This window comes from Cynocephalus volans, chromosome 5 (assembly GCF_027409185.1).
Source record: "Cynocephalus volans isolate mCynVol1 chromosome 5, mCynVol1.pri, whole genome shotgun sequence".
Classification (NCBI taxonomy): Eukaryota; Metazoa; Chordata; class Mammalia; order Dermoptera; family Cynocephalidae; genus Cynocephalus; species Cynocephalus volans.
The window spans coordinates 48,279,111-48,301,553 of NC_084464.1; the positions used below are offsets into that span (position 1 = coordinate 48,279,111).

The 22,443-nt window shown below is 45.2% G+C and overlaps 1 protein-coding gene and 1 pseudogene across 1 annotated transcript; both read left to right on the top strand.

The window, feature by feature from the left end:
- Window positions 1-1,889: 1,889 nt before the first annotated feature.
- Window positions 1,890-7,385, top strand: PIM1 (Pim-1 proto-oncogene, serine/threonine kinase). Its single transcript, XM_063098288.1, has 7 exons — window positions 1,890-2,153; window positions 2,237-2,615; window positions 2,724-2,830; window positions 2,933-2,983; window positions 3,077-3,443; window positions 4,972-5,148; window positions 5,902-7,385. The coding sequence occupies exons 1-7, from the start codon at window positions 1,890-1,892 to the stop codon at window positions 6,057-6,059; spliced, it is 1,503 nt and encodes a 500-aa protein (XP_062954358.1). The 3' UTR covers window positions 6,060-7,385.
- Window positions 7,386-18,544: 11,159 nt separating this feature from the next.
- LOC134379346 (U6 spliceosomal RNA) lies at window positions 18,545-18,645 on the top strand (annotated as a pseudogene).
- Window positions 18,646-22,443: the final 3,798 nt, after the last annotated feature.

Below are 22,443 nucleotides of genomic sequence, written 5' to 3' on the forward strand. Positions count from 1 at the left end.
GGTTCGCTCACTGGCTGAGTGTGGTGCTGACAACACCAAGTCAAGGGTTAAGATCCCCTTACCGGTCATCTTTTAAAAAAAAACAAAAACAAAAACAAACGTTTGGAGTTTGTTCAGCAATTTGTTCTGGAACTGTAATTGTTTCCTGAAAGTGGAAAGGCTTTGAATGAAAGTGAAGGGGAGAGGGCACTCCCAGGACAGGTTGACTACCTCTGCAAAGGTTGAAAGTCTGGAAAGTGCTAGGTGAGTGGGAACAAGTGGGGATAGTCACGTTTGGCTAGATCTAAGGGCTTGGGAAAGGAAATGGAGGGTAGAGGGACGGAGGTGGGAGTCGCATACACTTATCGATGTCCTGTTCAGTGCCAACGAAGTTTTAGACCCTCATAAGGGGAAACCTTTGAATACTCAGGAGTTGAATTTGGGTAATTTCATCACCTGCCTTAGCTATTGTATGACCCTGTGTCATCCTAACTCTTTCATTTTCCTATCTGCAAAAGGGGAATGATTCTCATTCCCTTGGGTTTTCTCCTAGTCATCAAAAATGAATGATTTAGGTCACAGTACACAAACAAAAGGAAAATATGTAATATTTTATAAGACAAATTCAGAAAAGTTGTGGAGTATCTAGGCATCATTATAAAACAAGCACTGCAGAAAACTTTTCAAGGAAACATTTAAATTCCTTAATGACTGCAGCTATAACCATCCTCGTTTTCCCTTTAAATGGCAGGAACTTGAAAAAAAAAGAAAATGGGGAATGTAGTTAGCTCTCAATTACTTAGGCCACTGACAATTTAATTTATGGATTACGTAGAATTTTCATTTTCTCATTTCACACGTCGTTATCAACTCTCCGTGAACTTTAAAAGGACAAAGGATGAAAGTGGAATTGTTCAGTTTTCTGCGTTGTTTCCAGTGGGGGCAGAGGGTGAGGGGATTTCCTCTGAGACAAGGCTGGGGTCAGCCAACAACTGCTGGCACTGCCTGACTGGCAATAACAGGCTGATGGGAAGGTGACTATAACGTGAAAACTCTGGTTAAATCAAGCGCGCCCTCCACCTTCGTTTAGATGAGGAATTTTCCTCCCTCTGCCGCCCTCACAGAAGGGCTGAGGCAGCATCTGGCATCATAACATTAGCATTTGTTTCGTGACTTCCTCTTTGCCGGGTGCTTTGACACACAGCACTTCTGAGGAATCTGGATTCACTGACACCTTTCTGCGTTTCTAAAACGCAGAATCCAGGGACTGACTTTTAGCCGGCTGTAATAACCGAGATCTGTGCCCCTCTCCCGAAGAAGCCGAGTTCTCCCCCCGTTTTGTTCCGGGCCTGTGACTCCTCCACTCCCTCCGTGAAACCGCCGTGACTCACGTCTTGCCGGTCGTTCGCCCCCCACTCGTCCCCGCCCGCACACACACGGCTCCCCAGGATCCAACCCCAGCCCACAGCGCGTCGTCAACCCGCCCAAGCAGACTTGGAGGTCTCGGGTCTGAGTCACACAGAAGGACCACCCTTGTCGGCATCCCCACACACAGTCCCTCACACCCCGGCGCGCCGGCCTCCCCGCCTGACACACCAACGCCCGTCGTCTCTGCGCAACTTGTTATGCTCCAGCTCGAGCCCTTGACCCAAAAACCTCCGAGAAACAGAGAGCCGCAGAGCCGGCCTCGGGCGGCCTTTGATGGCTTTGTTATTGTTTGGGTTTGAATCGATACGCCCCTCCCCATCCTTCCTCCCTCGCCGCCCGACACCCAGCTCCCGCCTCCCCTCACGCCCGGCGCCCCTCCCCCTCCATTTTGGCGCCTTTTCCTTCCCGCCACGTCGTGGCGGCGTAAAGACCATTCTGACCGCGAGAGTGGGGCGGGGGGGGTGGGCGGGGCGCGCCGCGTTATGCAGATCAGTCGGCGTCTGGTTGGCTGGAGACGCGCCGGCGGGGGCGGGGCCGGGGCGCGGCGAAGGAGAGCGCGGGGCGGGGGCCGAGGGGAGTCGCCCTGTCCCGCCGCTTCCCCACCCCCTCTCCTCCCTCCGCCTGCCCAGCGGCTCGGCTCCCCGCCTAGGCCTCCCGGAGAGGCCCCGCCCCGTCCCCGCCCGCCCGCGAGCCCTCCCCGCCGGCGCGCTCCGCCCCTTTACTCCTGGCGGCGGGGCGAGCCGGGCGTCTGCAGCAGCGGCCGCGGTGGCTGAGGAGGCCTGAGAGGAGTCGGCGGCAGCAGCGGCGGTGGCGGCGAGACCAGCAGTAGCAGGAGCCACCAGCCCCCTATCCCGCGGCGCTGCCGCACGAGCCCCACGAGCCGCTCACCCCGCCGCCCTCAGCGCTGCCTGACTTCGCCGGCTCTCCCTCCCGCCGACAGTCCGGGCAGCTCCCCCAGTTGTCCTCCGACTCGCCCTCGGCCTTCCGCGGCAGCCGCAGCAGCAGCCGCAACGCCACCCGCAGCCACAGCCACAGCCATAGACACAGCGTCTGGCACAACCCTAGCCCCAGCTCCTGCTGCAGCTCCTCAAGGCACAGTCTCTACGCCGACACGCTGGAGGTTGGGATGCTCTTGTCCAAAATCAACTCGCTTGCCCACCTGCGCGCCGCGCCCTGCAACGACCTGCACGCCACCAAGCTGGCGCCCGGTGAGCGCTCCCCCGGCCTGGGGATGGGTGGCGGCGGCGGGACTTCCACGTTGGGGAACTGGGGCTTGCGGACCGGCACTGAGTCCTCTGTGCCTTTGCGTTTCCTAGGCAAGGAGAAGGAGCCCCTGGAGTCGCAGTACCAGGTGGGCCCGCTACTGGGCAGCGGCGGCTTCGGCTCTGTGTACTCAGGCATCCGTGTCGCCGACAACTTGCCGGTGAGTGGGCGCCCCGCGGTGGGGAGGGCGTGCCTGGCGGGAGCGCACTGGTGTGTTTTGGCCTCAGCGAGGGGACCTAATGGAGACTTTGGGGTATTCCAGGTGGCCATCAAACACGTGGAGAAGGATCGGATTTCCGACTGGGGAGAGCTGGTGAGTGCCTGAGGGAGCGACCCCCATGATGGGTGGGTGGGGTGAGGGGCGTCCCCCGACTCCCGCCCTAACGCGGCCCCCTCGCCCCTGCAGCCCAATGGCACCCGAGTGCCCATGGAAGTGGTCCTGCTGAAGAAGGTGAGCTCGGGCTTCTCCGGCGTCATTAGGCTCCTGGACTGGTTCGAGAGACCCGACAGTTTCGTCTTGATCCTGGAGAGGCCCGAGCCGGTGCAAGACCTCTTCGACTTTATCACGGAAAGGGGGGCCCTGCAAGAGGAGCTGGCTCGCAGCTTCTTCTGGCAGGTGCTGGAGGCCGTGCGGCACTGCCACAACTGCGGGGTGCTCCATCGCGACATCAAGGACGAGAACATCCTCATCGACCTCAATCGCGGCGAGCTCAAGCTCATCGACTTCGGGTCGGGGGCGCTGCTCAAGGACACCGTCTACACGGACTTCGATGGTGAGCCAGGCCCGGGAGGGAGCTGCTGGGGAGGGACTGCCCAGGTGACTCGGCCCGGTCTGGAGGCCTCGGCCAGCCTCCCGCTCCGGCCCTTTGTAAAGGTCATTGGGCCGCCTGGCTCGATGCTAGCAGGGGTGGGACGAAGGAGACCTTCGCAGCGTAGTAAAGCCGGGAATTTCAAGCCAGCTGAACCTGCAGTATTTCCGGCGTGATTTTATTTTTTAAGTGGAATTCGGTGGGTTCCAAGCTTTCCCGATGAATAAGAGACTGTGGGCAATCGACCGTAGCCCAGATTTCTGAAGTCTGACCCAGTTTCCCCGCCAGTAAAAGGATGAGTGGAGGAGGGAGGGGGAGATGAAAATTGATGCCGGCTTTGAAATTTTTGTTTTGCTAGGGAGTTAGTTTTCTGTAAGGTAGTTTTTACTGCTGCAGCTTTTTTCTCCCCTTTGATCTAAAGGAGGGTTAAGGAATACGAACAGTAGTTCCACTAAATTTCTTTTCTTTCTTTCTTTCTTTCTTTTTTTTTTTTTTTTTTTTTTGGTGTTGTGGGGTGAGGGAGTCAGGAATGAATGTTGTGAAATAAGATCTGTTGCTGATTTGAAAATTAGTTGGGTGTCTCCGCAGGGAGGATGAAAACCTATCCTAGGGAGGGGCTTGGAGCGGGTTCTTTCAGAAAGGGGGAGGAAAGGAGAGCCTGAGATCAAAGCAAAGGAGGGTGGGTCATCATCTGAGAGGCTTACCCTAACAAACGACAGCCTTTCAAAACTTGTGACTCGGGCTTGTGGTTTGTGTTTATTTGCCCTTGGAGGACGCTGGGTTGGGCTGCATTTTTTGTATTTAACAGTTAATGGCTGGCCGGATCCTCCCATGTTTTTTCCTTCGAGTCTTTGCTGCCTCCTGGTGAGCACCGGCGGGATAGCCCCCCTTTTTTTTACTACCCAAAGTTTGTAAACAGGAATCACGTGGTCTGAAACCCGCCCTGCAGCTCTACCTTTCCAGTCTGGGGAGGAAAGAGTGTGGGTGTCTGTCCCTGCACTGAAAGGGTGGGGAGGAAGGCCTCCCAAGGGCACCCTGGCTTTGGATGGATCATAGCCTTATGTTGGGTCATGTCAGAGGTGGGAATCTCTCTCCCGGCTCCTGGGCAGTGTTGAATGCAGTTTAAGGATAGTCTGTGGGATACCTCCCTTGAGTGTGCAGACATTCATCCCTAATCCCTTTGCGGGTGGTCCTACCACATGCGGGCCTCAGGCTTTGGGTCCGCAGCCAGCCTGTTTGTTTCTTGGAGCAGTTTGTAAAGAATTTCAGTTTATGGTTTGGGCTGGTAGGGAAAGTGGGGTGAGGCTTTGGGTTGGAGAGATGCCGGAAACCGCTCCTCCACTCTCCTTTTAGCCCAGGGGAGAAAAAAATGGAGTTCACCTAGGTCCTGAGAGAAGGGAAGTGGTGCTTTTTTAAAAAAAGAGTTATACCACCCAGTTGCTTTTTATTTTTGCTAAAAGCATGTTTTCTCTCCTGTTCCCCTGGCTCCCAGGGACCCGAGTGTATAGTCCTCCAGAGTGGATCCGCTACCATCGCTACCATGGCAGGTCGGCTGCCGTCTGGTCCCTGGGGATCCTGCTGTACGATATGGTGTGTGGAGATATTCCCTTTGAGCACGATGAGGAGATCATCAGGGGCCAAGTTTTCTTCAGACAGAGGGTCTCTTCAGGTAACTTTGGAAGCCCCTCGTTAAGGAGAAGCAAGAATCACAAGGCTTATTAGTCCCCATGGAACAGTCTTTGATTTCTGGAGAGGTTCACTCTCCAGGAGATGTTGTGATCCTTGGCCTAGCAGAATTGTAAGCCAATGATTTACACTTGAGCTGGCCCATGAATCATGTGGTTTGCATTTGAGCTTTCCTTGGGAGGTCAAAGGAGCATGCGTGAGCATATTAAGAAGAAAAGACAGTCTGGTTCTCTGAAAAGTTTAAGTACCAGATACCTGATCCCTCAACTCCTGGCTATTTGCTAGAGTAAAAAGTTGGGTTCTTTTAGCCACCTCCCTTAAGGCAGTAGCTCTCTAAATATTGCGCTTCTAGTGACATCATTGCGGGTAGTGTTCGTGTTTATAAGTCAGTAAGTGAATTGAATCCCCTCATCATGCTCTGTGGTGTCTCATCAAAATCCTTCGTCATCATCCTTCCTATTGCTGGTGAGTGGGTGTCATGGAAAAGGCCCCAGCTATTGAAGTTTTAAAACCACAGGTTTAAGAGGGCAGCCATTTTTAGCTGAAAGCAGACATAAGAATCCAGCTATTAGTTAATACCTTTCCATTGAAGACTACCTGACACAATGTTCTGGAAAGTGCATGGCCTCCTTGGGACCCCAGACTTGTGGGCCCCTGGAAAGCAAATTGGGAAGATCTTTGTATTGTAAAAATAAGTTGAATCATTCATAACCTCTGTCTATCCTGCTTTCTGCAGAGTGTCAGCATCTCATTAGATGGTGCTTGGCCCTGAGACCATCAGATAGGCCATCTTTTGAAGAAATCCAGAACCATCCGTGGATGCAAGATGTCCTCCTGCCCCAGGAAACTGCTGAGATCCATCTCCACAGCCTGTCACCGGGACCTAGCAAATAGCAGCCTTTCTGACAGGTCCTCCCCTCCCTGTCAGATGCTTGAGAGAGGGGAAGTGTCTGTCTTCAGCTTCCCAAGTACCAGTGACACTTCTCACCAAGCAGGACAGTGCTTGATACAGGAACAACATTTACAACTCATTCCAGACCCCAGGCCCCTGGAGCCTGCCTCCCAACAAGGGGAAAGAGACTCCACTCCAGGTGTCCTAGGCCTCAACCCCTCCTGTAGATGCTCTCTCCTTCTCATAGGTGTCCATCATAGCTGGACTCCTAAAAATCCCTGGGTGGGGGGTGGGTCAGAACCCTGCTATGGAACTGTTCCCCTCATCACGAGTTCTGCTGAATGCCGCGATGGGTCGAGTAGGGGGAAACAGGTTGGGATGGGATAAGACTAGCACCATTTTAAGTCTCTGTCACCTCTTCCGACTCTTCTGAGTGCCTTCTGTGGGGACTCCGGCTGTGCTGGGAGAAATACTTGAACTTGCCTCTTTTACCTGCTGCTTCTCCAAAAATCTGCCTGGGTTTGGTTCCCTATTCTCCCCTGTCCCCACTGCCCCCTCCTTCATTTGAAAGGTGCCATGGAAGAGGCTACAGGGCCAAATGCTGAGCCACCTGCCCTTTTTCCACCCCCTTTAGTAAAACTCCGAGTGAACTGGTCTTCCTTTTTGGTTTTTACTTAACTGTTTCAAAGCCAAGACCTCACACACAAAAAATGCACAAACAATGCAAATCAACAGAAAAGCTGTAAATGTGTGTACAGTTGGCATGGTAGTATAAAAAAGGATTGTAGTTGATCTAATTTTTTAAAAAATTTTGCCTTTAAGTTATTTTACCTGTTTATTTTTGTTTTTGAAAGATGCGCATTCTAACCTGGAGGTCAATGTTATGTATTTATTTATTTATTTATTTGGTTCCCTTCCTGCTCCAAGCTTCCACAGCTGCTGCCCTAGTTTTCTTTCCTCCTTTCCTCCTCTGACTTGGGGACCTTTTAGGGAGGGCTGCGATGCTTGCTCTGTTTGTGGGGTGACGGGACTGAGGCAGGACAGCTGCTGTAGCTCCCTGACTCCGGTGGGGCCCCTCACCTACTTACCCGAGTGGGTCTGGGCTCTGTGGGAGATAGTGGAGGGGCATTGCTGACTTGTGTATATAGGATAGATATATGAAAAGCAGTTCTGGATGGTGTGCCTTCCGGATCCTCTCTGGGGCTGTGTTTTGAGCAGCATGTAGCCTGCTGGTTTTATGCGAGTGAAATACTGTACAGGGGAATAAAAGAGATCTTATTTTTTTTTTTTATACTTGGCGTTTTTTGAATAAAAATCTTTTGTCTTAACTTGTGGCTTCTAATCGTTGTCCATGCAGAGGCATGCTAACATACATTTGTTGAGCATTTGGTAAGTGCGAAAGACCTGTACAAGTAGGAGAAAGGGAACTTTCAGACTAAATCTGGTTTTCTTCAGTGCAAGTTCTAGTATGGTCACCTTTCCAAAACATATATATAACCAAGGCTTAGGACCAATATTGTGTGGACAAGATATGGCACCGGGGGCCTAATAAACCTATCCTGACTCAGATTTTAAGAGCTATAAAAATACGGTTGCATATGGCTCTTCAAGTGTTCAAACACCAGTTGTGCCTAGTGTGTCTTACAGAACATTTCCATCATCGCAGGAAGTTCTATTGGACAGGGCTGATCTAGAGATAACAAATATATCAATATTACCAGACTTAACGAAGATTTTTTCACTTGTCTCCCACTAGTAAGACATTTTGAGCATGTACCCTTAATCCATGTTAGGTTCATTGAAAAATTATATCTTTATTACTTTTCATAATTCAAGTTCCCTTTGCCTTTAGTTTGAGGGTTAGTCATTAGTAATAGTGCATGGGTGGAAACAACATGTTTTGATGTTAACAAAGAGCTTATACTGACAGTAGGTGAAATACCTCTGCCATTTTACCACTTGTGTGTAGTCTTTTTCTTTTTTTTTTTTTTAAATGACCAGTAAGGGGATCTTAACCCTTGACTTGGTGTTGTCAGCACCACACTCTCCCAAGTGAGCTAACCGGCCATCCCTATATAGGGATCCGAACCCATGGCCTTGGTGTTATCAGCACCACACTCTCCCAAGTGAGCCACCAGCCAGCCCCGGCCTGTGGTTTCTTTGCAGGAATCTTTAATAGGCCCCTTGTCCATTTTGCATTAGTTTGGTTTAAGCTGTGTGGTAGAACCCATGAATCCACTTAGTACATATTCTGAGGGCACACTGGAGTGTGTGCCACTGTCAGTTTGCATATCAAGTACATGTTGGTTTCTGGTTTCTTTATAAACATCCGAAGCAGTTCTAATATTCTTCCCTCCCTGTGTGCATCCACACACCCTTCAGACCCTGGCCCAGGTGAACTCTTGTCAAGTTACCTGAGGGTCCAGGCCACACTACTTACTCCTCATCGAGTTCTGGGGTTTGTCTACCCTGAAGTTTGGACTAGGTCCCAAGCCCCAGCTCAGTCCCCATGTGGCTGTGGAGAGGAAGGAAGGATGTCTTGGTTCTGGGGGGCTGGTTTTCTGAGGTTCCCTTTTTCTCTAACCACCCTCCTCACACACACACGACACACATACTACCAACCTCTTGGAGTCTGAGGGTAGCATGCCTCACCCTTTCCAGTAAAGTTGATGCTTGAATAATTAAAGTTTCTCCAGACTTCTAAGGAAATCTGGCAGAGCCCCACCCTTCTTTCCCTTGAAGTGAGTTTCTGGCTGTTTTTCCATCTACGAGTGTTGAGATTGCTAGGGATGCTGGAAAAAGATGTCTCTGAAGAAATACAGATTGTGCTCCTATTGGGTGCAAAATAGAGGAGTTGTATCAGAATGGTGAAAGGTGATATTTAGTCTCTTCTCTTGGGCAGTTTAAAATGTAATTTGGAAAGGGAGCAAGATAACTAATAAGGCCATGGCTGTGGAATATAGAGGGGAGCAATAGTGAGGAGCGTTGACTTGGGAATCAGCCTTGGGCTTAGATTCTACCACAATCACATACACACCTTGGGCAAGCTATTACACCCTCTGAAACTGATCTCTAAATAGAGATACTTCTTGATTGGTTTATTAGGAGGATTGGATTAAATGATGGATGCAAACAAATACCATCTCCTGCTTATGGATGCATACATATGTAGTAAAAGTACAAAGAAGTACAGGGTGATAATAAGTTCCCAGCGTCAGGACCATAGTTATTACCTCTGGGGAAAAGGGAGGTTGTGATGTGGGGAGGTGTATCTGCACAAGGACCTTCAACTGTTTGCCAATGCCTTATTTCATGAGCTAGTTGGTGAAGACTAAGGTGTTTGTATTATTCTTTATAACTTTTGGTTTATCTAAAATATTTCAGGATAAATTTTTAAAAGTAATGAACACGTTTGTGCTTATCACATAGGAGGCATCAGTTGGAGTTATTACGGCCCTTGGCTGAGGTAATTTGGGAAGGCTTCAAAAAGGAGGTGGCAATTCAACTGGATTTTGAAGGATGATCCTCAGTTTGTGCACCTGTAAAGTGAGGCACTGAATGTGCAGACAGAGCAGAGAAATCCAGAGGGGCAAAATGTTTCTCCCCCCACTAGACCAGGGGTCAGCAAACTGTGACCTGCTGACTGAATCTGACACACTACCTGTTTTTGTACAGCTTGCAAGCTAAGTCTGAGTGTTACATTTTTAAATGGTTGAAAAAAGATCGAATGAAGAATCATATTTTGTGATACATGAAATTACACATACGAAACTCAATTGTCAGTGTTCGTAAGGAAAATCATTCATTTATGTGTTGTCTATGGCTTTTGTGCTACAATGGCAGAGTTGAGTAGTTGAGACAGACCATACTGCCAGCAAAGCACAAAATATTTACTATCTGGCCCCTTACAGGAAAAGTTTGCTAACTCCTGTTCTAGATCATGGTCTTCTTGATTCATCTGCATTTTTTGTAACACTTAGCTTACAGTGTACATAGTAGTTCCTATGTGATAAAAGCTAATGCTCATTTAGTACCTACTATGTGCCCAGCACTGTTCTTCATGCTTTGCACATATTAATTTATTTCTCCTCACAACTCTCCATTAGGTAGATGGATGCTATTATTTATACCCATTTTACAGATGGGGAAAACTGAGATGCAGAGCAGTGAAGTATCCTGTCAAAGGTCACAGACTGAGAAGTGGCCAGGTTAGAATTAGGACCCAGGCAGCCCAGGCTCATTGCCACTCTGCTATACTGCCACTTAATAATAAACATTTGTGTGGATTAGTCATCTCAAGTTCCCTTCAGGGCCCAAGATCTGTAGGTTAGGGCAGTTCTTCCTCAGACTCCAGAGAGTTGGGTAAGTGGTTCTGTTCTGTGGAAATATTCATCAGTGCCTCCTGAAAACTACGTTTCACTTGGGTCTGGCTAGGGAGGAAGAGTTGGAGGCAGTAAAGAGAAGAGAAGGGGGACCTAGGGGTGGGGGGTTGGGGTGGTGTAGGGGCACATTTCTTGTAAATGTTGCTCAGCTCCTTCAACTGCTGTGCTGGTTCTTGGAAATTCTCACCACAAAGGACCTATCAAGAATAGTGTTAAAGCAGATATGGCCTCATCGCCCAGTTCATTTCCTGCCCAGCCTTGCGCTACTAAACCCGATTGCCAAGAGCAAGGTTGCAGTGACCCCTCAGCATTGCTGTGGGAGGAAGTACAAAAATAAGCAGAACTAGGGTCAAGCTGAGAGGACTGTATTTATTTTCATTTATTGTAACAGGACATCCGATATACAGAACTGGATTCATCATAATCCTTGGTTCATGATGTATTCTCATCACTGGTCCAAGCATGACCTGCCGTTATTATTGTATTTTATTATATTGGGTAGTGAACCCACCACCCAGCTCAAAAAACAGAACATTAACAATATCCATCTATATATATGACCCTCTTTGTCCATCCCTTGCTTCCACACATATAACCCACTGTCCTGAATTTTGTGTTTAGCATTCTTTTTCTTTTTCTTTTTCTTGTTTTGGCAGTTGGCCGGTATGGAGATCCAAACCCTTGAATTTGTTGTTATAACACCATGCTCTAATCAACTGAGCCAGCCAGCCAGCCCTTCATTCTCTTACTTTAAAAGAAAAAATTTTATTTTATAGGCATGTATCCCTAAATTAAATAGCATTTAATTTTCATTGTTCTTGAACTTTATAAGAATAGTATCATGCATGTAGTGATCTGGAACTTGTTCTTTCCACTCAACATTGTGTTATAAGGATTCTTGCATGTCGCAGCTTGTAGCTGTAGTTCATTTTCATTCTAGAATATTACATTTTTTTGGTGGCTGGCTGGTATGGGGATCTGAATCCGTGACCTTGGTGTTATAAGGCTGTGCTCTAACCAACTGAGCTAACTGGCCAGCCCCTTCCTTTCTGAAGTGCCCTTGTATGTGCCCGGTACATACACTCTTATTGCTAGAGTTACTACCTGCCTTACTCTACTTGGACTAAAGACCCTGCTGCTTCACTCCATGGCCTGGCAACTCTTTTTCCAGCCTCTGGCCTGATTCTCTCCTCTGCCCCACTCCCTTCTCTCGCCTCATCATCTCTCATCTTCCCAACCTGCAAATAAGACCCCTCCTCCCATAACCTCCACCAATTCTCTTCTCTCCTCTTCCCGGCTCCTCCTCCAGATGGCCCATCCCAGTACACCTCTGAGATCTCATTCTTATCAGACTTTCCCACAACTTTCATAAAACTGTTGGCACCTGCCTCCTTCCTGAAACTCCTGCTCTGGTTTCATAACCCCTGGTTTGCCTTCGACCTCTGCCACTTAGGCCCTGCTTCCTCTCTCCCTCTCCTTGCCCTTTAAACTTGGGTGTTCTTTCCCTTCCTCACTCCCAAGCTCACTGTGAGGGTCAGAATCCCAGCAGGAGACAGATGGAACACTCAAATTGGGTAATGGCAGAAGAGTGTAAAAAAGCACCGTGTACAAAAGCACCGTGTACACAGGTGGGCAGGTGTTGGGAAACCTCAATGTCTGTGCTGTACCCTGGGGCTGCAACAATGGGAGATCGAGGACTAGAGGAGGGAGCAGGGACTGGAACAGGGGGGCACTGCCTAGGTGTGGAGAAGGCTGCCTGACAAGCGAGTGACCTTCATTCCATAAAAGCAGTCATCCTGTGGTAACCCCACCTGGAAGGAGCAAGAAGTAAATGCCCTGGCCTCTCTCTCTTCCCTTCCTTTCATGTCCTACCAGGGCCTCCCACTGGCAAATCCAACTGGAAGCCAGAAGGCAGGAGTCTGGGTGCTGCAGTCTGCACAGGTCAGCCTCTAGGACAGGCAGTAGCTCTGGAGAGGCAGAGGAAGACGCCCAGCACAGTCACTACAGGACTGCGTCCTCTCCCCTTGCGTCACCGCCGTCTTCTCATGATGATCCCCAGAATGCCACAGAGCTCTCTCCAGCTCCACGTATGAAGTGCCTGATACACAGGTGCCCACACATTTCCTAAGTGAAATAGTTTTTTTGTTCTGCTTATAAAAATGGCATACGCTATTTTGTAAAAATAGTAGTATAAAGTGAATTAAAGTTATATATGTAATTCTACCACCCAAGAATACTTTTAGAACATCCAGATTATGTGTGTGTGTGAATGCTATGTTCTGTAATATATATATATATATACACTACATATGTAATTATATATATAATGTATATATTACAGAACGTAGCCTATATTTTTGGTAACTTTTTTCCTGCTTGACAATGTACTACTGATATGTTTCCATTTCAAGAACTGTGGATAAACATAATTCTGATATGGCCATAATATGAATGTACATAATTAATTTTGGTAATTTTGAAAATTACACCATTATATATATAAAATACTCTATTGACAGATAGGGCTTTGAGCAGAGATTGATTGTTGCCTATGCCAATATCCATTATCCTTTCCTTCCCCAGTAATAGAACCTCTAATTTTTAGCTAGTCATGTGGCCTTCCTTAAGGATAAAGACTAAATCCCCCAGATTCTCTTTCAGCTAGCTGTGGACACATGACAAAGTCGAGACTAGTGAGATACAAGCAAAAAGGTGGTAGGGACAGATTCCAGGAAAATTCCTTCAAAGACATCCGGTATGCCCCCTTCACCCATAGAGGGAAAGTGGAGCTTTTGTGGGTGTGGGAAAACATGCTGAGTAGAAAAAAGTGGCTCCTTCGGGCCACTATCTTCTTCATCCCAGTTGTCATCACCACCACCTTGTTTTGTGACAAGCTTTTATTTTATTATTTATTTATTTATTTATTTTTTAAAAGATGACCAGTAAGGGGATCTCAACCCTTGGCTTGGTGTTGTCAGCACCACACTCTCCCGAGTGAGCCATGGGCCGGCCCTTGACAAGCTTTTAATATTTCACTAGAGAAATACGTTTTGCCATTAAGTTAGTGGTTTTCTTTTTTTTTTTTTTTTTTTTTAAAGATGACCGGTAAGGGGATCCTAACCCTTGACTTGGTGTTGTCAGCACCACGCTCAGCCAGTGAGTGAACCGGCCATCCATATATGGGATCCGAACCCGGGGCCTTGGTGTTATCAGCACCACACTCTCCCGAGTGAGCCACGGGCCGGCCCAAGTTAGTGGTTTTCTAAAGAAATGTATCTTTATACTTTCTCTGTGTTGTGGTCCCAGTATCTGCCCCCTCCAACCCCTCATGACACCTGCTGTGAATTGTCCCCTCAAGACTCATGGAAACTTGATCTTCATTGTAACAGTGTTAAGATGGAGGGAAATCGAAGCATGGTATTTGAAAGGTGGGGCCTTTAAGAGGTGATTAGATTGTGAGGACTGTACCCTCGTGAATGGATTAATCTATTCATGGAGCAATGGGTGTGGTTCTGATGGCTTTAAAAGGAGGACAAGGGCCAGCCCGTGGCTCACTTGGGAGAGTGCGGTGCTGATAACACCAAGGCCACAGGTTTGGATCCCAATGTAGGGATGGCCGGTTAGCTCACTTGGGAGAGCGTGGTGCTGACAACACCAAGTCAAGGGTTAAGATCCCCTTACCAGTCATCTTTTAAAAAGAAAAAGGAAAAGGAGGACAAGTGAAAAGGTTAGCTCTCTTGCTCATGCCATTTTGTCTTGCAATGTGATACCCTGAGTTGCTGTAGAGAGTCACCACCTACTGAGAAGGTCCTCACCGGATGTGTTCCCTGGACTTTGGACTTCCCAGCCTCCGAAACTGTAAGAAATAAATTTCATTTCTTTATAAATTACCAGTTTCAGGTATTCTGTTATAAACAACAGAAACGGACTTATCCAACACCTCTCCAATTTTATACTACAAGTCAGTGAGAAAGTGAGATTGGACATCAAGTCAATTCTCATTTATTTACATTGATCCATGGGGGAAAGTAGATAGTAATATGAATAATCTAAAATGAAAGATAATGGGGCCAGCCCGTGGCTCACTCGGGAGAGTGCGGTGCTGGTAACACCAAGGCCACAGGTTCGGATCCCATACAGGGATGGCTGGTTGGCTCACTGGGTGAGCGTGGTGCTGACAACACCAAGTCAAGGGTTAAGATCCCCTTACCAGTTATCTTTTAAAAAAAAAAAAAATAAAATGAAAGATAACTTAAAATGTATATTTGGCTCTGGAATGTCTTCCTTAATGGAAGAAAGGAAGAAAATGGACAATTTCACTAAAAATCAGATTTATTAAGGGATAATTTACATACACTAGAAAGCACCCATTTTAAGTGCAGTTTTTTTATGTGTTTTGACAAATGTATGCGCTTGTGTAACCACTACCACAATCAGAATATAGAAAATTTCCACCACCCCCAAAAGTTCCCTGGGCCATCTGCATCAGTCTCCTCATTCCACCCCCACTGGCCTCAGGCAGCCACAGGTCTACTTTCTGTCACTATAGATTAGTTTTGCCAGTTCTAGGATTTCACTTAAATGCTGTCATACAGCATGTGCTCGTTTTGGGGGCTGACCATGGGGTGCCTAGCATGTGACAGACACTTTACATGTGTATAATTATTTCCCTTTTAAAGATGAGAAAACCAAGGCTCAGAAATTAAAGAACTTATACAATGAAAAAAAAAAGAAATAAAAATTAAAAAAAAAAAAAATTAAAGAATTGACCAAGGTCGCATGGCTAATAAATGTCAGGAGAATTCTGACTAAGTTTATGTGTCTCCACATTTAAGGTCTTTCCTTACGTATCACCCTGCCGTCCTTGGTTTTATGGAGGCCCTACAAGATGAATACGTTAGGGGCAGGTGCAAGGTCAAGGCTCATGATAAGGCAAGAGCAAGGCACATGGAACAACTGGAGAACAGACAAGAGGACACATAATAAAATGATATAATAAATTGTAACTAAGCACCAAAAATATGTTGTCTGTGTTGTACAGATACAAGTAGCTACTGGAGGCCTAAGAAGAGAATGTTGGTTGCAGGTGTCAGGGTAAATTCTCAGTAGAGCAAGATTATTTATTATTTATAATAATAATTATTATTTATTATTATTATTATTAATTTATTATTATGTCCCTAGGCATTTACTTCAGACAAAATCATGAAGCTAAGCTGGAAAATCTGATTCAGAAGGAGCCAGGTCTAAGGTCTTCTTTCTTTCTGTCTGGTCAAATCCACACTAGAATCTGAAGTTTAGAAAATCATAATTTAATAAGACAAACACAGACATAGTCCCCAAATCCAAGAACAGTAACACTAGGAGGGCAGCTAGAAGCTTCAAGGAGTTTAGGGACAAGTACACAGGAGACAGTTGTCCAGCTAACAAAGGGTCATATTTCAAAAGTTTGTGTGTCATTTGTTTGAAATTCGACACATCTTCCCGAAGAAACTGCATTACAAATGGAGGTTGGGCTCTCAGATCCACCCTCAAATGCTGAGCTAACACACAAAGTGGCTGAAATACTATATAACTGCTATGAAAACAACACTGTGGTGATTCTAGGACTCAAACAAAACAGTGGATTGTGGACTCATAGACATTTGAGTTTGCTCTTTGCAGTCCATCTCCCCATACCACCCCCACATCTGGGGACATCTTGTCATCTGGACCTCCTTTATACACGGTGTAAGAATAAGCTCTGGCATAACCCTGTCCGTGGGCATTCTGCCTTAGCTGAGTCCATTTCCCTTCTAGGACAGAAAATTCTCCCTTGTTTCGAGTTGAAGTTTGTTTTCTGCTACGTTCCCTTCTTTGGTCCTAGCTCCACTGTCTGATGCCACGTGAATCTGATGACTCTCCCATGTGACAAGTCTTCAGATAGTCAAGCATTTCTGTCTTGTTCCCCAGAAATGTCTTCATTCCCACCGAGGGGTCTTAGTCCTTCGACTGCTTATAGATGGACTGGTTTCCAGACCCCTTTGCCCAGTGGTGTGCTGGTTTCAGCTCATCCCAGCTCAGGAGAACTGAATGTTAAATGTTCAGGAGTTCCCCTGACTGGCCAGCCACCAAAAAAATAATAATAATAAATAAATAAAAATGTTCAGGAGTTTTATGAGCCAATTAATATCACATTGATAGCCATGGTAGGAGTATTTATATTATGGAAATCAAAATGCTACAAATTAGGGCTTTTCTTTCTTTCTTTTTTTTCTTTCTGGAAAGCCAGTTATTAAACATTTACCAATACACCATTGCCTTCACCATCCTGGCTGCCATTAAAAAGTTTGTCTTCTTAAAACAGGACACCTGAATCTACCTCAGTATCTCAGACATTGTTTAACAGAAGAAATACAGTGAGTATTTATTTTAGTCCATTTTGTGTTGCTATAACAAAAACACCTGAGACTGGGTAATTTATAAAGGAAAGAGGTTTATTTGGCTTATGATTCTGGGACAGCTGCATCTGGCACGGGCCTCGGGCTGCTTCTACTCATGGCCAAAGTGGCAGGCAGCCGGCGGGTACAAGCAGATCACATGGCAAGAGGAAGCAAGAGAGAGAAGCAAGAGGGAGAGAGAAGGTGCCAGGATCTTTTTAAGTAACAAGCTCTCGCTGGAACTAACAGAGCGAGAACTCGCTCATTAATACCCCCTCCCCCAGGAAGAGCATTAATCCATTCATGAGGGATCCACCCCCATGGCTCAATCAGTTTCCAACACTGCCACATTGGAGATCAAATTTCCACATGAGTTTTGGAGGGGACAACACATCCAAACTCCATCAGTATTGAAGAGTGAAGGGAACTTTCCTTTTACCCTCTGAAGGTTCGATAATTTCAGTCTCTCTGGAATAAATTTGACAGTAGACAGATTAACAGGAGAAAAGGCATACAGATTTATTACATGCATATGCACAGGAGACTTACAAAACATTAGACTGAAAGAAAGGCCAGATGATGGAAGTTTTATATTATATTGAGGCTACAGAAGGAATAGAGGCTTGGGCTGGCGGAGGTGGGACATGAGTTAAAAAGGGTGAGGGGAGGGGCAGAGGTTGTTTTATTATGTAGATAGAGCCTTTCAGTCAGCAGCACTCAGAAGAATGGGTACTGCCCGTGGTAATCTCTGTCTTCTAGGTGTTGACCCCCAATCTCTTCTTCCTGGGATAGATCCTCTTAAGGCAGGTGAGGAGCATCAGAGAAAGGCTCTGCTTGTACCCACTGTTTAATAATGTAGATTTCCTTAATAGGTGCAAATTTCTTTTACAAAAGAACAGATTTTCTGAGCTATTCCTGTGTCTGAAATTTCTCCAAATAGCCATCTCAAAATGTGCCAAAAATGTATATTTTGGGTGGCATATTTTACTCTTCCATGATCATGTATTAGGGTGGTGAGCCCTGAGTCCCAGTAGTATGCAATCCTTTACTTACCTTTTCTTGGCAGCTGTTTCTGTTGAGTTAACCAGTTTGAACTCTGGACTTTTTTGCATGAACCACCCAATATTATGCATCGATGCACTTTTATAGTTGAGTTTTAAAATCTAAGTACTGTGTAGGACTTGATATTTCTGTCAATGACAGTCTATGTTGCTATTTTGGCCCCATTGTCCCAGCATATTTCATCCTGTAGGTGGTCCAATATATGACATGTACACTCTTCTTCCCATTTTACTTGTCATCTGTAGACTCAACAAATTTGTCTTCTTTTTTTTTCTTAAAAGATGACCAGTAAGGGGATCTTAACCCTTGACTTGGTGTTATCAGCACCACACTCTCCCAAGTGAGCCATGGGCTGGCCCTCAAATTTGTCTTCTTTATATTTTTTTCTTATATAGAGGTTCTTAACATGAGACCCATGACCTTATAGGGAGGCTTCAGCAGGAATCCCTCTGAAAATATATGTAAAGATTTATGAGTGTGCTTTTGTCAACCTTCATGAGATTCTTCTTAAAATAGTCTGTAACCCATAGATGTTTAAGACACTCTTGTCTGAGACACTGTTAAAATGTGGACGGGACAAAACCAAGACTTACTAGAGGCAATGGTACCTAAATAATCCAACAGTGCTCACTTTGGCAGCACAATACTAAAATTGGAACAGTACAAAGATGATTAGCATGGCCCCTGCACAAGTGTCACACAAATTCATGGTTTTCCATATTTTTAGAATTTTGAATGCTGCCATCACAAAAAAAGGTTAAATGTTTGAGGTAATAATATGCCAATTACTCTTATTTGATCATTACAGTGTATACATGTATCAAAACATCACATTATACCCCATAAATATGTACAATTACTATGTGTCACATAATATGAAATAGCTTTTGATGTACCTTGAAGACTAATGCTTTGTGGCACAACAAGTTTAGTTGGTGAAGAATGGGCAGGTAGGTGTGACAGAGGTGGATGCTGAAGGGGGTTTAAAGTACTATTATGTATAGGTGGCTGGCTGGTACAGGGATCATACCCTGGACCATGATGATATCAGCACCACACTCTAACCAACTGAGCTAACCCGGTTTAAAGCACTTTAAAGTTTTCAGACAGAACCTCCAGATACTTATTGTAGCTAACTTTACCCCGAAAGTTTGGCTGTATGGATTCCTTCTTCCTTGATGAAAGTATGTTACTAATAATCCTCTTGGACAAATCATAATTAGGGTGAAGTGTCTTTTTTTCTTTTTTTTTTTTTTATTGTGGGGTGAAGTGTCTTTATTTCCACAACTTACTTCCAAAGTAAGCAGTAAGCAAAAAGAAAAAGAAAAAGAAAAAATTGTGTATAAAGAGAGCAAATATAAATGTTAGCAGTTATGGCATCTAAGTGGAGGGTATATGGGTGTTCATTTTACTCCTTTCAATTTTTCTGTATGTTTGAAATTGTTCATAATAAAAAGTAGGAATTTTTTTTGGCAGCTGGCTGGTAAGGGGATCCAAACCCTTGACCTTAGTGTTATCAGCACCACACTCTCCCAAGTGAGCCACCAGCCAGCCCCAAAAGGGGGAAATTTTTGAAAAAAAATTAAGTCTGTCACCTGGGTATTTTCTCTTTGAAAGTGGCAAAAAGTGAACATAGTAATCATAAAAAAAAAATTGACCTACTTGAGAAAAATCTGAACAACAAAGTACCCAGCTAGCTAATCAGACATCTCTCAGGGGTAAAAAAAATAGCAGAAAAAATGGCCAATTCCAACACTTTAGATTGCTTCAGGCAAATACCTTTCTTTGTTTTACTTTTTGGCACCTGGCAGGTACAGGGGATCCGAACCCCTGACCTTGGTATTGTAAGGCTGCACTCTAACAAACTGAGCTAATTGGCTGGCCCTCTTTGTTTCTTTTCTAGGATGTTGTAAGAAAAAATTGAGACTCTATGAAAGAAAGAACAGGATGGGGCAGGCAAATAGAAGGTGCTGCCAAATACAGTTGATTCTTATTATATTAAGTAGTTATGTTCTATAAAGTTGTCGTGAACACTCACTGAATTATCGAGCACTGAACCATTGCTCCTAGCGGAGACACAGGGTGAGGTTCTGGGAGCCTCCGATCACGACATTTTCATCAACCAATCAACACATAACCTTATTTTATGTGTGTTTCTATTTAAAGACACCTTTTAAAGTATATATTGTTGACTCATTGACATTGACCTCACAGTCAACAGCACTATATAAAACTCAAGCTTTAGCGCAGTTTATCTAACACGTGCATTTTCTCTCTAAGGCGCACTACAGCTTCTTGCACTAAGGAACTAGACAGTGCTAACCGTGGGGGCTGTTTTAAACAGAAAAGTCACCAACAAAGAGCACAAAAATGCAAAAAGCATGGCTCTTAATATACCACAAAAAGGACACTTGTTCACCACAAAAAGGACAGTTGAAACAGGAAGGCAGAGCATCGTTTCATTCCACTTCAGTTGGGATACTGGGTGGGCAACTAATGCACCTTGGGCGACTCAGACTTTTCACCACCCTGCACAGGTTCGCAATGATTGTGAAAGCACTGTGAATATTGACTTGGGGGTCACAAAATAAATATTAGCATGTAGGCAAGTTCACAAATACAGAATCCACAAATTATGGTTATCGACTGTACCATGATACAAATGATTAGAGTACTTGATGATTAAGGAGTTTCCTTTTCCCCTTCACTTTCTTTCATACACTTTATTCCTTTGCAGAATCATGAAGCAGGCAAGGTAGATGCCTACTTTTTATAGATGGTGAGGGTGACAAGACTGTTGAGTGGCAGAGACAAGACTAGAACCAGGACTTTCACCTTCTACTCTGGGACTTGCCTGCTACAACTGATTTTAGTTCCAGTTACTACAAACTATAATTTTTTTTTTCTTAAAATGACCGGTAAGGGGATCTTAACCCTTGACTTGGTGTTGTCAGCACCACGCTCTCCCGAGTGAGCTAATCGGCCATCCCTATATGGGATCCGAACCCATGGCCTTGGTGTTGTCAGCACCACACTCTCCCGAGTGAGCCACGGGCCAGCCCCAAAGTATAATTATTCAAGCCTAGTCACAGCTACTGAGTTTTTAAATCTTTGTATTCCCAGTCATCTAGATAAGCGAAGGAGGTCATTTTGTTGATTCAGTTATTTATTTGTGTTAGTATGGACTCATGGATATGTATTTTATTTTATGAGTTATAGAGTCCATTACTGTTACTTATTTTGGTGCTCAAACTGTTTCAGCTTTGGCCATTGGGAGCTCTTTCTAATTGGTTCCTGTGTCCTTTCAACAAGCTCCTATCCTTTTTGGGGCACTTTCTTACTTTCTGCCGTTATAAGATGCTCCAGACTCATCTGATGTTTTCCCTCCTCAGTGGAATCAACCGATTCTCCAAGGAATCTTGGTTCCTTTTATTGAAGAATGGTATTTAAAAACCAGAACTGGGCTCTGGATGTGTGCAGTTGCTTCTGTGCCCTGTCAGTAGTCAGAGGACATATATGTACATGTATGAATCTCTGCATAAGCACAGATCTGTATTTACTTCGGTATCTATTTATGACACAGTTACAAAGCATTTTATGAAGTTCATTCCTATGTCTTTACAACCTAGTATATAATAGGTTTACAATAAATATTTGCTGAATTAAATTGAATTAATAAGAAAATTAGGGGAATAAAGTGATGTAGAAAAGTGCTTGAAGATTGAAAGAGAGAGCAAGGTAAGTGAATCTTTGCTGACTGGTGACACTGAAGGGGCCTGGTCTTGAATTCAGAAATCAGGGTTCAAGGACTAGCTCTTGGGCTGGCCAGTTAGCTCAGCTGGTTAGAGCACAACTTTATAACATCAAGGTCATGAGCTGGGATCCCTGTACTGGCCAGCTGCAAAAAAAAAAAAAAAAAGACCATCTCTTACCACCTTTCCAAGACCTTGAATCAGTTGGTTAATGTCAATGGGTCTAAGTTTCCCATCTATAAGGAGTATCTTGGCTAAGTGATCCTTAAGATTCCTTTCAGCTTGGGAACACAAATCTGATACATGACTCACTTGCTTAAAACATCTTTTTTTTTTTTTTTTTTTAAATAAGATGACGGGTAAGGGGATCTTAACCCTTGACTTGGTGTTGTCAGCACCACGCTCTCCCAAGTGAGCTAACCAGCCATCCCCATATGGGATCCGAACCCGTGGCCTGGGTGTTATCAGCACCCCACTCTCCCAAGTGAGCCACGGTCCGGCCCTGGAAAATGCAGTTTCTAGTGGCACAGCCATGTGCCAACACTTGGGGAATGGAGTACTAAAATGAAGAGGAGAATGGACTGATGGAATGGTTGCAATCTCCATCACAAGATATAAAACTAAAACAACATTTTTTTACAAAATGGTACTTACTCTTAATACAAGAGTATTCTATCTCTATTTTATTCTCGTCTAGTCTATTCCATTCTATTTCTTTTTCATTTCTTAAAATGCTGGTCTCAACCTACTAAACTGACTTCATGATACTAT